This window comes from Ictidomys tridecemlineatus, chromosome 7, assembly GCF_052094955.1.
Source record: "Ictidomys tridecemlineatus isolate mIctTri1 chromosome 7, mIctTri1.hap1, whole genome shotgun sequence".
NCBI classification, from domain to species: domain Eukaryota; kingdom Metazoa; phylum Chordata; class Mammalia; order Rodentia; family Sciuridae; genus Ictidomys; species Ictidomys tridecemlineatus.
The window spans coordinates 196314627-196331754 of NC_135483.1; the positions used below are offsets into that span (position 1 = coordinate 196314627).

The 17128-nt window shown below is 45.7% G+C and overlaps 1 protein-coding gene across 7 annotated transcripts in view; it reads left to right on the forward strand.

Annotated features, from left to right (window-relative positions):
• Positions 1 to 17128, forward strand: part of Traf3ip1 (TRAF3 interacting protein 1) — a 57117-nt gene that overhangs the window by 19111 nt on the left and 20878 nt on the right. For all 7 annotated transcript variants that reach the window (XM_078018362.1, XM_021727030.3, XM_013359182.4 and 4 more), the window contains 6 exons: positions 310 to 330; positions 1671 to 1755; positions 2128 to 2211; positions 3382 to 3505; positions 3717 to 3753; positions 13901 to 13977. In XM_078018362.1, coding sequence (XP_077874488.1) covers positions 310 to 330; positions 1671 to 1755; positions 2128 to 2211; positions 3382 to 3505; positions 3717 to 3753; positions 13901 to 13977 — 428 coding nt within the window. The remainder of the gene's footprint in view (positions 1 to 309; positions 331 to 1670; positions 1756 to 2127; positions 2212 to 3381; positions 3506 to 3716; positions 3754 to 13900; positions 13978 to 17128) is intronic.

A 17128-nucleotide genomic window follows, 5' to 3' on the forward strand; every position in this document is an offset into this window, starting at 1 on the left:
TCTTGGCACCCGCCTGAGCTGTCTGGTGGCACTTCCCTGGGCCTCCTGGCTGTAGGGCTTTTCCTCGTTTCTGTCTGTGAAACACTCTTCACATCCCTGCTTCTGGCTTTCATGGGAGTGCATTTTATGATTCACAGTCGAAAATGGCAGGAGACGGCAGCCGGGACACTAGGAAGGGCTGCGAGGAAATGGCCTCTTTCCCAATAGATGTCCAAACTCGGGACGTGTCTCCTCGGATTCTGTTCAGGCCACTGGATGCATTGAGGTTGACTAATACGAAAATTATTTTTTTCTTATGCTTTTTTTTAGGTGACTCCATCAGTGATGCAGGTGAGAATGGCTTTAAGTATACTTGGTGTATTTGTGTCTGTGTGTGGGTAAGAAACACTTCAAATCTACTTTACACACTGCACTAGTGAAAGTAATTTATTTTGAGGAAATATATCTTAACTATTTAGTTATCAATTTTGTTTGTCACCTTTTTGTTACGCTGACGAATACCTAAGATGATAATCAACTTATGGAGAGAAAAGGTTTACTTTGGATCATGGTGTCGGAGATGTCAGTCCAAGATCAATTGGCTTGTTGCTCTGGGCCTGTTACAAGGTAGCATGTTACAGCAAGAGCTCATGGGGGTCAAAGCTGCTCACCTCGTGGCCGAGGAGCAAAAAGAGGGGATCAGGGTTCCCTTCAAGGACATGTCCCCAGTGATGGGAGGTCCTCGGAGTTTTCACCAATGCCCAACTGTGCATGTCCTCAACACGTGGGCCTGGGGGAGCGTCCAGGTCCCAACTGCAGCACCAACTGAAGGTGTGATAGGCGGTGGGAATCCACGTGTGAGTGTCACCTGAAAAGAATACATTTCAGGACGTTTCTTTCCTCAGAGTATATAGTACATTCCCAATTTTCAGATGTTGATGTTTTTACTACTTTTTAAAGTGTAAATTTCTTTCAATAATGGAGTAAATTTGTCTTAGTAGTTTGGCTTGTAACTTGCTGATTAAATCTTTTTTAACTAATGTGAAGAAAACTTATTCAGATTATAAAAATACTGTGGTACATAACCAAAAGTAGAAAATTTAAAAATGAAGAAAAAGCTGAGTGTGAAAATAAAAAGCACTGGTAATTCCATTGCTTGTAATCTCCTCTGGGACTGCGTGAGTGTAGACATGATCACTAGGCTATCGAAGTGCTGTTATTCATCATACGTTAACATGGTAATGAGGTTTTGCACCAAAGGGCCTAGCACGTGATGGTAATATGATGGACTTAGTCACCGAGCCATCCTGTTGACAGGGGTGTGCATCTGGCCAGATGTACATCAACACCTGGCCATTGCTTTTCTTAGTTTGTATTTCCTTTAAGTTAAATTGTCCCTATATTTTGAGTTTTATTTCTTGAGTAGCTGAACGAGTTTGTTCCGGAGTTTCAGTACATCATTTCCCAAAATCTTCACTAAATTTAGATATCATGTCTGTCTTATCTTCATTAAAATCATGGATGAGAAAATAGTTCATTTATACTTGGAATCGTTTGCTGCCTTTTCAAATACTTATGTTTGAATTAATATTTATATTCGAATTAAATATATTTTAATTAATCTTGAATTAAATATCACTTGTTCTTTGTGTTTCTTTCTCTGAATTGCTGGCTGGATTGTACCTGTTTAGAAGGAGACACTGGAGCTACTGGCCAAGATAAGTCCGAGGTGTGCGAGAATCCAGAAGCCCCCAGCGAGCTGTCCTCCAATGTCAGGTGTGTGCTTTCTGCTGCTGGAGAGGAGTGCCCGCTGGGGCCTGCTGTGGCGCTCTGCCGGCTCCTCAGGGCTTGAGCTGAAGTAGGTGGAATCGTGTGCATTGAAGGTAGCCAACACCGCTTCTGTGGTTTTTCTGTTCCTGAGCTGTGTAACTGCACGTAGTGCAGAGCGGGTTTGGGGAGATTGCCGCCTGTGGCCGAGTACTGACTGTCGGTAGCTGGGTGACGTGAATGGGTGTTGTCACTCTCCTGACTAGCATGTTGAGGTGGAATGGGAGTTAGCCTTGACCTGAGTCTGAGTTTTCTTTTGTCCAGTGTGAAATGTTCATCGTTTTGTGTCCTTTTGATTTTCCATTGTTTGGGTGGGTTTAGAAGAATACCTCGACCTGGCAGTGCTAGACCGGCGCCTCCCCGGGTCAAACGGCAAGAGGGCGTGGAGACCTTGATGATGGACAGGTAAGGCGAGTTGGCTGGGTGGCCCCATTGCCCAGGTTGGCCATCCGCTCCACTGTGTGTGTGTGCTGTGGGTTGGACGGGCGTTGGGGCTGGGCAAGAGATGGGCAGGTGAGCAGTGGAAGAGAAAAGCGAGGCTGGGCCCTTGCCTCAGGCCGCAGAGCAGTGTGCGTGGCAGGTGATGAGGAGGAGAGACACATGTCTGCGTGTGGTCACTTCTTGAGGTTCAGGAGACATGTTGGGCTACGAGTCTGTGGTCTCTAGTTGGAAGACTTGAGCGTGAAAACAGTGAGGGTGAAATAGGGTGGAAGGGGTTAAAGGCTTAATTGCCAAAGGCCACACAGTTGTCCAGAAGTCGTAAGTCCTGCGGAGACTGCAGGCAGGCTCCGTCAGGGTGGGCTTCAGTGGAACCCAGGCAGGGCAAGGAGACAGCACGTGGAGACCTGTTTCCAGGCGCTTCTCTGTGAGAGCAGCGGAGGATGGTGTGTGTGTGAGAATGCGCACGCACATCCTCTGGAGTGGTGGCAACTGGATGCTCTGGAGCATGCTGGCAGTCACCTGGGGAGGGCTGAAGTCAGGGGCTGATGGCCCAGCTGCAGGCGACCAGGGCCCCCGCAGAGGGAACCTGGGTGAGAGCAGGTGGTCACCTGGGAGGTCAAGGTGGTGGGCCAGGCTGTGGGATGTTGGCCGACTCGTAACAAGGGCAGGACTTGGGTGGACAGGAATGGTGTAGTGGGTGCTGGGCAGGGATACAGGCCATGGTGGGGACACGGGCAAGCAGGGCCTGGGTGCCACAGGAGGGGCGCCAAGGAGCTGCTTTGTGCAGAGGGGAGGTCTGGGGCAGCTGTGGCCTTGGGGCTGCCCATGCCACCCCTGCCTGAAGTTTATGCCTGGAGCACAGGCCTTCCAGGTAGAGGGCAGAGGCTGAAGCGCTGGGTAGGGCACACATGGACGAGGCAGAAGCCTCGGGTCTTTGCGGGTAGAGGGAGGCTGACTGTGGCCAGGAGCTCTGTGCAGCAGGGAGGGGGCGTGGTGGGAGGCGTGCCCATGCGGCCAGGCCCTGGGGCTGGGGGGTGGTGGTGAACTTCCTCTTAGGTAACCTCTTGCACAGGGTTGGGGAAAACCTGGTACTGATGGGCCATTGCTGATGTAATCTTGTTTCTTCTTATTTAGGACAGGGAGTGGTAAAACCGTCTCAAATGTGATTATAGATTCACAGAATTCAGACAATGAAGACGATGATCAGTTTGTGGTGGAGGCTGCCCCTCAGATCTCCGAAATGTCCGAAATTGAAACGGTCAGTTCACAAAGGGTGGTGTTTCTAGTAACTACACACAAACATCATGTCAGTGCTCCAGCTTTTAGACTTATGTAGACAGAATTTTCCGATTTTTTGATTTCTTTTCTACTTTCTTTAATTTGATCCTTCCTTTTTTGAGTTCACAAGTGTCATTTCTGAGAATTCAGCTGCCTGCATCTTCTTTTTTCTTGGTTCCTTTCTTGCTTAGGTGCCAGCGCTGGAGCTGGAGGACAGCGAGAAGCACGGTGAGTCCTGATGCTGGGCGCAAGTGTGCCCCCGCAGTGTGACCCGTCAGAGTGTGCGAGCCAGGGGCCTGGTGTTGGTGTGTTTGCATGTAGGTGTTCTGTCTGTTGGCACATTTGCACGTACATGCGTGTGCCCCATTTGTGTTGGCATGGACCTGAACATGTACCTCAGGTGGTTACAGTGTTCCCAGGCATGTGTGCCTGTAAGTGTGTAGTCCTGTTCATGTGTACATGTATGTGCTGCGTGTGTTGGCACTCCCCTGTGAATGTATTGGCTTGTACCTGTGTCATGCATGTACCCTTCTGTGTTTTGGTGTGTGTGGACATCCTCTTGTGATTTTTGCATGTATGCATGTGCCCCATGGGTGTTTATGTTCCTGTTTACATGGGTGTGCCCCCATGTGTTGGTATTTTCACGGGTAGGTGTATGGGCCACCCTGTGTGTGTTGGCATGTTTGGGTGTGCATATGTGCACCCTATGTGTGTGATGGTTTTTCATGTGTGGGCCTCCTCTGTGGTGATGTGTTCATGTGTACAGGTGTGTGCCCAGAGTGTTGGCATGTTACCACCTGTGCATGTCCACCCTGTTGGTTTGTTATGTACGTTCATGCACCCCTTGCGTGTTGGTGTATTTACATGTTTCATGTGTGCAGCTCTGTGTATAGGAATGCTTGAGTGTATGTGCCTGTGTCCCATGTGTGTTTGTGATTTTGTGTATAGGATGGTACTCCCTGCCTGTGTTAGAGTAACTGTGTGTGCAACCTGTGTGTTGGCGTGTTCACATGTACTGTGTGCCCCTGTGTTTTGACATGTTTGTGTGCATGTTCCCTTCTTTTGGTGTGCTCGCATGCACATGTCTGACACGTGTTGATATGTTGATGTGTATGTGTGTGCATTCCTGTGTTTTGTGTGTTCTCATGTATGCATGTGCTGTTTGTTTTGGCGTGTATGTGGGCATGCCCCCTTTTTGTGTTTTCTTGCAGGTTGTGTGACCCCTCTTTTGGCATATTGGTGTGTGTGAGTGTTCTCCTCTCTCTGTGTTGGCATGTTCATATTAACATGCTCCCTGTGTGTTGGTGTGTTTGTATGTATGTTCTTGTGCCCCTGTGGGCTATTGTGTTCCCATGTACACATATGCTTCCCCTCTGTGTGTCGGTGTATTTGCTTGTATGCACGTGTACCACACCTTGGTGTGTTCCATTGTACATGCATGCACGCCCATCTTTGTTGGTGTGTTTCTGTGTATGTGTGTTTCCTGTTTGTTGGTGTGTTTGTGTCTGTTCCTTCTTGTGTGTTGGCATGTCCACATGCATGTGTTCGCATGTTTGTGCATGCATGTATGCACCCCTCCTTTGGTGTGTTGGTGTGCACATGTGAGCACCCCCTCTGTGTGTGCTTTGGAAGGGTCAGCCGTGAGTGGCCGTTGTGGGGGGCCGCTGGCTGGGGTTCTGCTCAGCTACATTAGGGCACAGCTGGCTGATAGTCCACCCCAGGAGGTGGAGCTGGAGGAGCTGCGGATACTGTGCCAGTGACCTTTTCTCGTCAGTTCTCTTACCTGTGGGGTTGGAGCCGAAGGTCCCTCCACGCCTGCGGCTCTGAAGCAGTCTTGTTCTCCTCCCAAGCACGCTCCTCCTCATGTCAGACCCTTAGACAAGTGGGAGGAGTAGTCATAGCCTAGGCCCTGTGCCTACCCTCTCAGCTGCCGCCGGCTCAGCCTGCTGTGACCTGCTCCTGACTGTTTTCAGATCCAGAGAAGGTGTTTCCTCTGTACATATGTTGTGTATGTATCTTGAGAAGTTGAAGACTCTTTAAAAAAAACAAATGAACAAATTCCCATTATCATATATAGAAGAACTTAACAGGGATCCCTTGATGTCGCCAAGTATCCAGCTTGGTGCATAGCTTTCTGGTTGGTTGGTTGGAGTCAGGGTGCAGATCACACCCTGCACTGCAGTCACCTGCTCCAAGCCTGCAGCCCTCCCCGGACACGCGTGTGGTGGTGCAGCTGGCCTGGTTGTCCTCTAGAGTGTGACACCATTCGGCCTTGTTGGCTGGGCCACAGTGGTGTGTTTTGCCACGTTCTTCCTTTTCGTGCCCTGACACCTGTCCTAGAGGGCCCAGTGGATTCAGGCTGTTTGGTCAGAGTGTCGTGGGTGGTCTTAGATCTCTGCCGTGTCTGCCTGGTGCTCTGCTGGTCATGCAGCCACAGCTGCTTCTCATTAGGGTTGCAGGGCAGTGACGATGGCACTTCAGCCTCCTTCCCCATCCCTGGCTTTGCTTACCCGGAGTTGCAGCCCCCACAGAAGAGGCGGGCCAGCCTGGAGGAGCTGCCTTCTGGAGGCCTTTCAGCACAGCCCAGGGACTTCACGCTTCCTTGGCTGTGACGAGGTGTTCAGGCCGCCTGTGTTTCCCCCTGCAGCGGCTCCTTCTCTAAGAGCCTGGCTGGCTGCGTGTTGCTTCTGGCGTAGTCCTGGGTTCTGGGTGTTTTCCTTGCACAAAGGAGGGACTTACAGTTCTGCATGAGAAAGTACATCCTGAGCTCCTGCCGATGCTTCCAGTTGAGCCTTAGGACTGAAGGTTCTGCCTGTGAGCTTTGATTTTGCTCAGGTACCTCTTCCATTTGCTGCCCCAGATCACGGCTGCCAGCAGCACCAGCCGTGCGTGCTCCCACAATGTGCACGCACAGCAAGTTCTTAAGGTATATCCCATTAGGGAAGTATGAGAACAGATTCATAACTATTTTAAAGTTAGGAAATAATGAGCATATACTTACTAATTTGACATTCTTATTTTTCTTTCACTGTTTTGCATTAATATTTATAATTTTGTTTTTACATAGAATTTTCACATAGTTTTAAGGCCATGTGTCCCAAACCAGGTATTTTTATTTAAAGGTGTGAGGCTTGGACCCCTGTCTCTTTTACCCAGTATTCTCCCTCACCCTGTAGGGAACAGGGTTTTTATTTTTATTTAAAATTTTTTTTGTACTTATGGACATAATGTCTTTATTTTTATGCGGTGCTAAGGATCAAACCCAGTGCCTCACATGTGCTAGGCAAGTGCTCTGCCTCTGATCCCCAGCCCCAGTTACTCTTTTTCTTATTTAACCTTTTATTTGGAATCATTTTAGATCAACAAAAAAGTTGCAAAGATATTACAGAAAATTCCTGTGTACTACCCACTTAGTTCCCTTAATATCATCATCTTACATTATTAGTATTATTTTTGGGGTGTATATTAATCATACAGAATGGCACATTTTACTGTGCATTGATGAAAATGCAGTTGATCGGTTTCCCTCCCTAGTACCTCCCGACCCACCTCCCTCCCTCTTTCTGGTCACCTTCTCTCTCCTACTGGTCTTCCTTCTAATTTCAGGAAATCCCCCTGTTTTCTTGTTTTTTACTTCTTCTACATTTGAAAGAAAAGATCTAATACTTTTTTCTATGAGTCTGATTTGTTTTGTTCAAAATTATGTTTTCTAGTTTCGTCTATATTCCTGCAAAAATGACGTAATTTCATTCTTCTTTATGGCTGAATAAAATTCCACTGTGTATATATGTAATATGTACACATACCTGCACATTTTCTCTGTTCATTTATCTGTTGACAGCAACTAGGCTGATTCCATAATGTGGCCATTGTGAACCATGCTGCAGTGAACACAGGTATGCATGTATCTCTAAGCTGACTTGAATTCTGTTGGACATTTACCAAGGAGTGGTACAGCTGGATCATATGACCCATCTGTTTGTAGCTTTTCAAGGAACCTCCATATTGAAGCTTTTTAATTTGATGCCGTCCAGTTTATCAATTCTCTGTATCTCCTGAACTATAGAGGTCTTCTTCAGGAAGTCTTTGCCTGTGCTTATGTGTTGAAATGTTTCCTCTATTTTTTCTCTTAATATTTGAAATATTTCTGATCTTACAGTTGGTCTTTGATCCACTTTGTGTTTATTTTTGTAAGAGTGAGAGGTGGCTATCCAGTCTTCCCAGCACCATGTGTTGAAGAGGCTGAGCATTTCACTGAAATGTTTTGGCACCTTTATGCAGAGTGAGAGGACCGTCTTCTGTCCTGTTCCACGGGTCTGCGTGTCTGGCTTTATGCCAGTTCTGTGCTGTTTTAGGTATTACTAAAATTGGGTATTGGGATGCCGCCAGCTTTGCTCTTTTTGCTGTCTCTCTTCTGGTCTTTGATCTTCCCTGTGAATTTTAGGATTGCTTTTTCTAGTTCTAGTGAGTAGTACATCATTGGTGTTTTGATGGGATTGCATTGACTCTGTAGATCACTTTTGGAAATATGGCTGTTTTAACAATGTTAATTCTGCCTATCCATGAACATGGGAGGTCTTTTCATCTTTGAGAGGCTTCTTCAGTTTCTTTTTTAGGGTTCTATGATTTTCATTGTAGAGAGCTTTCACCTCCTTGGTTAGGTTTATTTTCAAGTATTTCATTTTGTGAATGCATTGTGAATGGGATTATTTCCTGACTTCTCTCTCAGTGAATTCATTATTTGTGTATAGAATATTGATTTTTGTATGTTGATTTTGTATCCTGTTACTTTATTAAATTTATCAGCTCGAAAAGTTTTCTGGAAAGACTTTTACGATCTTCAAAGTGTAGGATCATATCATTTGCAAATAGGGAAAGTTTGACTTTTTCCTTTCCTATCTGTATTTCTTTCTCTTGCTCAATTTCTCTGGCTAAAATTTCAAGTATTGTATTGATGGGAGTGCTGAGAATGAACATCGTGTCTTGTTCCTGGTCTCAGTGGAAACATTTTTCCGTTTTTACCCATTCAGTATGATGTTATCTTTGGACCTGAGATAGGTAGACAGGTATCTTTTGATACTGAGGTGAGTGCCTCCTTTCCCTAATTTCTTCAGGGTTTTTATCATGAAAGGTGTTGGATTTTGCCTAAGGCCTTTTCTGCATCTTTTGAGATGATTTTTGTCCTTGCTTCTACTTATCTGGTTTAATTTATTTATTGGTTTCCGTGTGTTACCACTCTTGTATCACTGGAATGAAACCAACTGGATCAAGGTAAATAATCTTTTTTAGTGTCTAGTTGAATATGATTTGCTGCTAATATTTTATTGAGAATTTTTGTGTCTATGTTCCGTCAATGATATTGGTCTGTGGTTTTCTTTTCTTGAAGTATCTTTATCTGTTTTTGCTATCAAGGTGGTACAGGCTTGTAGAATGAGTTTGGAAGTTAGAATGAGTTTCAACTTCATGGAATAATCTGAGGAGTATTGGCATTAATTCTTCTTTAATGCTCTAATAAAATTCAATGCACCAGTCTGGCTGGGCACAAAATCACGAGCCACTCACAGCCTTGTAGATTCAAACAGCAACTCTTTATTCCCGAACTCTCATTGGCACTCTACGTGCACGTTCTGGGGAAAATCCACTGGCACTCTACATGCACGTTCTGGGAAAATCCACCACCGGCACTCTACACGCACATTCTGGGAAATTCCACACCTCTACCGGGCTCTGCATCCCAAATACCCTCTGAATCCCGTGAGAACTCAACGGGAACTCAAGGAGCGGGTGCCTGAGGCAGCAGGATACGCCCTATTCCCAGCAGGATCCACCTTAAACCTGGATCACCCTAAACCCAGCAGGATCCACACCCTAAACCTGGAACCACCCTAAACCCAGATCCGCCCTGGTCCTTGAGCAAGGTCACCTTTCTCAAACATTCATGCACTGTCACTGCAAATGACCTGGGTCCAAGACAAGCCCATATCCACAATGGAGAGTCCTCCCTCTAAGCAACATTGGGTAGGCTGACAAGGAAATTGCCATGCGTCATTCCTACTTGGCAATGGCCCTCAGCATCTCCCCCCTTCTGATTAATTAAACAACAAGCAATGTGACTTAGGGACTGTGCCTGGTAGGTTGTCCAATTCAACATATGGTTCTTACCCGTCATGGGATGAACTGACCTCTAGGCATCAGCCTCCTGTCTTAGGTTGGTATCACTGCAATTGGATCATGCACTGCGTCACTGACTACAGGTCCAGCATACAGCCATGCTTGTGGATAGGCCTATGCACCAGTGGGGGGGTGAGGTTCTTTGCCTCACCTCTGTTGGCCCCCAAATTTTAGACCATCACTAGCAGAAGGGAGGAGGATACAGAAATGCCATGACACCAAGCCAATTGACGGCTCCTTTGGAAAAATCGCATCACTGGTGACACCATCAGCAAAGATATGCCAGCACTACCACAATTCGCTGCACCAAACGATAGTTCACAATGTATACAAGTGATACATAGTCCAGGCAAGTTCTGCAAGCAGTTCAAAGCGGAGGAGTCTATCAATATGTCCATTTCCTCCCAAAGTAAGTGGACTCCTTGATTGAGCATTACTTGTTGAGTTATATTCATTGATGCATCAGTTTATACAGTTTACTGTGATAGCTATCATAGAAGCTGTAGTTTGGTTTTATCTTTGTCTTCACCGGCACTGGGATGAAGATAGGAATTCTGGCAATGGTGCTAAAGAGACATTATCCTGAACAGAATTATTAAATATAATGAAAAGGAAAGGTGAAAGTGAACAAACAGATCTGTTAACCTCCTTTAAAAACAATCCTTAACAGCTGTTTACCTAATTTAAATTAAACCATTTAAATCACGTGAATAAAAAAAAATTCGGATCCATTTTTTCATGAGCGCTCCTCATATATGATCTATGAACATACGCACATACAGACATACAACACAAAACAGAAGTGTGCACACATAACATACAACACATAAGACAATAGTAAAGGCCTTGTAGCTTTACCTAGGTGAAATCTCCATTGCAATGTTTAAAAACACCACAGTTAAAAAATAAAACTGATCAGAAAAACATTAATCTAGGTTTGTATGAGCTCAAAAAATAAAATAGAACTTTATGATGTGGGAAAAGGCAATAATAAAATAGATATTGAAAAAAGCATCCTGGTTAATCACTGTCGCAGATGTTAGACATGCTGGAGCTCTGGATATCAGCTGTTATGGATTTGAGTCAAATCGTCTTCTTTTTGGTCTGTAGAAATTGCTTTAGTTAGTCTCTCTGGAATCCAAATTGGCTGCTGTTCTCCCTGTGGAATCACACAAACAGAACCCTGACTCCAGACAATCACTGGGTCAGGACCTTTCCATTGTCCTGTTAGAATATCTTTCCAAAGTACCTTAGGCTTATGTACATTTTTTTTGGATACATATGTCTTTCTGCAGCACTAAGTCCTGATGAATCCAAATGTAAAAAGCGTTATTTTAAGTTTATCTTTGGGGGATATATACCCCTTTCCAATTCCCTCTTTTTTGCTTTAATAAGTACATTTTAATAGTTTGATGAGCTCTTTCAACTATGCTTTGTCCCTGTGGATTGTGTGGAATTCCTGTTAAGTAAAACATTAACTGATTTTTCTTCAGGGATGATGTTTTAAAATATCCTATATGCATCCTTTGGAAATTTAAAGATCCTTTTAAATTCAAGTCTTCCAAAAGCATTTTGCTTTAGTTTTTAGAATTACTTTAGTCCTTTTAATTTTTTTGATGTGGTTTTATACCAATTTCCTTCTAGTTTAGTGTTTTCTAAATTGGCTCTTGTCTATAAATTTTAACACTTGTACGGGCCACCAAATGCACCAGTCTGGCTGGGCACAAAATCACGAGCCACTCACAGCCTTGTAGATTCAAACAGCAACTCTTTATTCCCGAACTCTCACCGGCACTCTACACGCACGTTCTGGGAAATTCCACCAGCACTCTACATGCACGTTCTGGGAAAATCCACCAGCACTCTACACGCACGTTCTGGGAAAATCCACCGGCACTCTCCACGCACGTTCTGGGAAATTCCACACTTCTACCGGGCTCTGCATCCCAAATACCCTCTGAATCCAGAGATGGTGCTCTGATGTGTTTCCATCTTTGTTTGATTCTAGGTATTTTTAAATTTCCCCCTTAATTTCTTCAGTGACCCACTCATTATTCGCGATTGTAGTGTTCAAAGTATGTATAGTCTTTGTAGTTTTTTTGTTGATTTCTAATTCCATTCCATTATTTTTTGAAAAAATATAAGATATAATTTCTTTCCTTTTTATATTAGCTAAGACTTGCTTTAGGGCCTAATATATGATCAATTTTCGAGCAGTTGAAAATAAAGTTCATTTGGTTGTCATGGGATAACATGTTCGGTAGATGTCTGTTAAGTTCAACTTGTCTGTAAAATAAGGTCTAAATCTGATGTGTTCTTGTTGCTTTTCTGTGTGGATGACCTGTTAGTTAGAGAGGCATATTGAAATTCCCACTAATACTGGATAGGGGTTAGTCCTTTTATACCTAGTAATTTTTGTTTTATGAAATGTTGGAGCCCAGCATCCAGAACATAAGTATTTACCATTATTGTATCTTCTGGTTGGATTGTTCCCTTTATGAGTAGTGAAGACCTTCTTTGTTCCTTCTGATTTGGGCTTGGGATCTGCTTTGACTGGGACATGAGCGCGGCTCCACCTCGCCGTCGGTCTCCATGGACATGGAGGATCATCTTCCACCCTTTCACCTAAGAGTGTTGTTGCCTCCGCTTGTGAGGTGTGTTTCTTGGAGACAGTATACAGTGGGGCAAATGATCTCTGCCTCTCCATTAACTGAGGAGAAGAAAGGGGGTGATGATATGCTGAAAAGTAAGATTATAGGGAAGTAAAATCAACAGTAAACTACATTAAAAAAATAGAAGGAAAAAGACAAGAGAGAAAAAATGAAAAAAAAATGTTGGGGAATGAATAGGAACAGAAGAGAAAGCAAACAATAAAAGGGGTGGAATATAAAGGAGAGAAGGAAAGAGGAAAAAATTAGTAAAAAATATTAAAATTATTTAAAAATATGAAATAACAAGCACAGCAGGAAACCATGTAAACTGACATGGAAGACAATACAGGGAAACCGAGAAGAGAAAAAGACTGAAGGCCTGCCAGGGTGCTAACCTGCTTGCGGGCTTGAGTGTTGAGGTCACCAGTGGTCAGGCATGGCCTGGGCCCTTACCTTGGCGGTGTCCCTCCCCCTGGCTCTGGGACTGCAGGCAGATCCCAGCTGCTTGGTCCACCCCTGGCGGGAGGTGTTTGTTGTTTTGCATGTCTTGCTTTAAAACACACTGTAGCGCCCAGCCACGTGGCCTGTAATCTGGATCCTTTCATCTTCTTTCCTTTTCTTTTTTTGTTTTGGTCCTGGAGATTGAACCCAGGGGCCCTTAACCACTGAACCACATCCCCGGCCCTTTTTTGTATTTTATTTAAAGGCAGGGTCTTCCTGAGTTGCTTAGGGCCTCGCTGCTGAGGCTGGCTTTGAACTCATGATCCTCCTGTCTCCCCCTCCCAAGCCACTGGGATTACAGGAATGAGCCACCACACCCAGCTGGATCCTTCCATTTTCAAAAAAGGAGAAGTGTGTGTGTGTGTGTGTGTGTGTGTGTGTGTGTGTGAGAGAGAGAGAGAGAGAGAGAGAGAGTACCTGTCCCCACCTCCATGCTTCTATAGTTTAAACTGAGTCTATGCTGGCATCCCTTCCTCAACCCCCTTTGGAGCTTTGTGGTCTTCACCATGTAGGTGTGTGTGATGTATTCAGTCAGTGCCATAATGATGTGTGTCAGGTAGAATAATATTTTCAAGAAAATGATTTTTTGTATGATATATATCCCATCTGTAATTCTAAAAGAAATGTTTATCAAGAAAGATGTGATGTTTTGAACGACCAACAATAAAAAAAAAAGAAATGTAGTATTTTTGCCCATTTATATATATAAAAGTATCAGTACTTAGAAATAATTTGGAATTCTATGTTTGTAATAGATGGTCATGTTTTGTGGTGTTAATCTAATACTTCTTGACTCTGGAAGTAGAAAAGAAAATCTATTTAATTTCCAAAGCTTTTCCCCTTTCTATGAGCTGATTTCTTAGACTTTAAAGTTTTATAGTTGATTTCCAATACCAGCTGCTGTACCATTCTCTTGTAGACTAGCTTCATCAAATAGATTATTTGAAACTTTTTAGTATAGAATTTAGTATTTTTCCCACCCTCCCACTCATTTGGAAATAGCTTCTTGGAACAGAGAATATCTTTAACCTAAAATCACTGATTTTCAACAGGTGGACTTGTGAAAAAAATTTTGGAGACTAAGAAAGATTATGAGAAGTTGCAGCAATCACCCAAACCTGGAGAGAAGGTAATGGAACGATTTCTGTAGCCGTTGGCACTTTAACAGTCTGTCTCACACGTTTACTTTTAAACAGAGGCACTTCCAGTGTTGTAATGACCAGTGACGTCTGCCCATACAGCCACGTACGTCTGTCCGCTCGTCCCCAGTTGGGAGGGTGCAAGTCTGGGTTCTCTCTGAGTGGGGCGCTTTCCTGGCCTGGCATCCCGCTGCCTTGGAGCCAGGACCCAGGGCTGGTTCTGTTCCAGCCTTGCTCACCTTCTCCAGGCCCTCCTGGTGGAGTGGGGAGGCTGGCTGCCTGCCCCAGCTCATGGCAGGATGAGCCAGGGTGCCCGCCTGGCAGCGAGTGTGTGCTCTGTTCGGCCTTGGCTCCTAGGTCGTCCTCACAGAAGTGCAATATGGTTTTGTGGGTACCTGTGCCTCCTGTGCACCACTGCTGTTTATCCTTAGACATGTGACCATCAGGGTGAGCACATGCTGCTCAGGTGGCATAATGTCACTTCTGGGTTTCTCTTTCAGTCACTATAAACAGAATGATTTTGCATGTGTGTAAACAGAAGTTTTTTGGATAGTCAATCAGCCAGTGACTCCAAAAGTTTCATACACAGGGCTGTATGCACACACATTGTTTTTCCTCCCAAATTAATGGTTATTCGTTTCAGAAAATCCTGCTTAAAATGTCCAGTTGTGAAGTTAAGGCCTGAAACAGCCCGTAGCTGGCGTTGGAGGCGCCCTCTGCAGCAGCAGGTGGGGCGAGGCCTCGCCCAGTCCTCGCCCAGTCCTCTGTTGCCACGGACTCTCTTCCGCCACAGCCCTGTGCCTCTGCTCCAGGGCGTCCAGATATCCCTAGCGATGAAACCCAGGGTCATCCCTCTGGTCTGTTCATGTAGGTGCCTTTCGGGTGCCCACTGGTTTAGATTTTATAGCTGTGGTTTTTTGGGCGGGTTAACTGGAGATTGAACTGGGGGGGGGGGCTCAGCCAGTGAGCCTCATCCCAGTCCTGTTTTGTGTTTTTTTTCAGTTGTTGATAGATCTTTATTTATTTATTTATATGTGGTGCTGAGACTCACTTTTAAATTGGTGCCTCACATGTGCCAGGCCAGTGCGCTGCTGCTGAGCCCCATCCCCAGCCCCCTGTTTTGCATTTTATTTAGAGACAGGGTCTCACTGAGTTGCTTAGCGCCTCGCCGTTGCTGAGGCTGGCTTTGAAATCTCAATCCTCCTGCCTCTGCCTCCTGAGCTGCTGGGATTACAGGCGTGTGCCACCGCGCCTGGCTAGCTCCATTTTTTGTACAAAGCGTACTGGGACTTTGTTTCAGGCCTCCTTTGAAGGGTAAATTTCACATTGGTAAATCACTTAACTTCAGAAGATAAAAGGGGAAGTTGTCTTTGTTTCATGAATATCTGCTGGTTTGAGAAAGCTCAGTCAACTGCAGGTGATGTGCAGCTGGGTGGGGAGGAGCCCGCAGAAAACCTCTCTCTGGTTTTCTAGGATATTGATAAATATCAGATTTAAGTTGAAGTGCTTTTCGCCCCATTTTCTGGAGGGCAGCCCCTAGCCGCCTCTCTGCCCTCTGCTTTCCCCTGGGGCTGCCTCACTTGGTGGTGTTACGTTGTGATGTCACGTGGTGCGGGTGGCTTTCTTTGGGTGACGTGTTTCTAGGCTCTCCCCGTTTCCACGCCTGTGGGTCAGTGTATCACTGTAGTTGAAGGCTGGATCCCTGATTGGTTTACTTATCTTCATCCATGCACACATGGGTGTCCTCAGCCGCTGCTGCTGTCAACAGTGTGCCCGCATCTGGCACGCAGAGCACGTTTCTTTGAGCAGGAGTCAGCAGACTCTTGAAGGGCCAGATGGTCATCACATCAGGTTGTGGAGCCTTGTGGTGGCAGCCACTCCAGCCCAGGGGGCGAAGACAGCCGTGTGGAGGTGAATGTAGGGGCTGGGTTCTGCAGGACTGCCCAGAGGGACAGGGCGGCCTGTGGGCAGTCGTTTGCTGACCCTGGCTTTAGAGGTGAGCCCACATGTAGAGCTGCCAGATGTGGCCACTGAGCTCCTCCAAGGACCACAGTAAAGGTTTCCCTCCCAGGGGCGGCAGGTCTCTTTCCAGAGGAGGTGGTGGAGAACGGACTGCCTCCCACCTGCCTCCTTGTCCCCTGCCCCCCAGTCCCTAGCTTTTTGTTGCTGTGCTGACGTCTGCGTGTCCTTGGACTGTGTGAACAAGGTCAGGGACGTGTGCTCTGTGGGGGCGAGCCTGGCTTCTTTTGCTCTGCAGTCACTTTCCCGTGTGCCCACATCGCAGCATGGACCCACAGTCGTTCCCTGTTCCCGCCGAGCAGTAAGGGCACCGCCATAGGGTGTCCGGTGTGTGGGTCTGTGTGCGGGCAGTGACAGGGGCTGCTCCTATGGGAGGGACAGAGCTGCTGTGGACTGCCTCTGGGTCAGTGCCTCCGTCCTGTCATTTCGGAGCCTCGGGGCGAGACTGCGGAATTGTAGGGTGCGTGAAGTTTCTTTTTAAGAAGCGGCCCAGCTGTTCCCAGGCGCTGCGCACCTTAGACTCCCCCGGCTGCGGGGGTTCCAGGTCCTCTCTGTCGTGGCTGGGTATGGCCGTCGTCAGGGTTTTTCGTGATTATATTTGCATTTCCTTAAGGGCTTATGATGTTGAAGTCTTTTCATGTGCCTATTTGCCATCTTATGTCTTCCTTGGTAAAGTGTCCAAATTTTTAGCCGGGTGTTAATTAGGGTGTTTGTTTCTTATTGGGTTCTGAAAGTTCTAAATTTATATATTTTGGATACAAGTTCTTTAGGAGATAAATTTTCTTCCAGCCTGTGGCTTGACTTTTCCTTGACAGTGTTTTTATTTTCTTAAATATTTTTTTAGTTGTCGATGGACCTTTATTTTATTTTTATTTATTTTTATGTGGTGCTGAGAATTGAACCTAGTGCCTCACACATGCCAGGCAAGTGCTCTGCCACTGAGCCAGTGCTAGCCCCTCTTACAGTGTTTTTTTTAAAAAACGTCTTTATTCGTATGTTATATTTACCCGTAATAGTGAGTTCATTTTGACTATTTACAAACGCATGCGCCATGGTCCGCTCCATCTCAGGCCCCAGTTCTTCCGCTTTCTTCCTCCTCCCCCCTCGGCCCGTCTTCCTCTC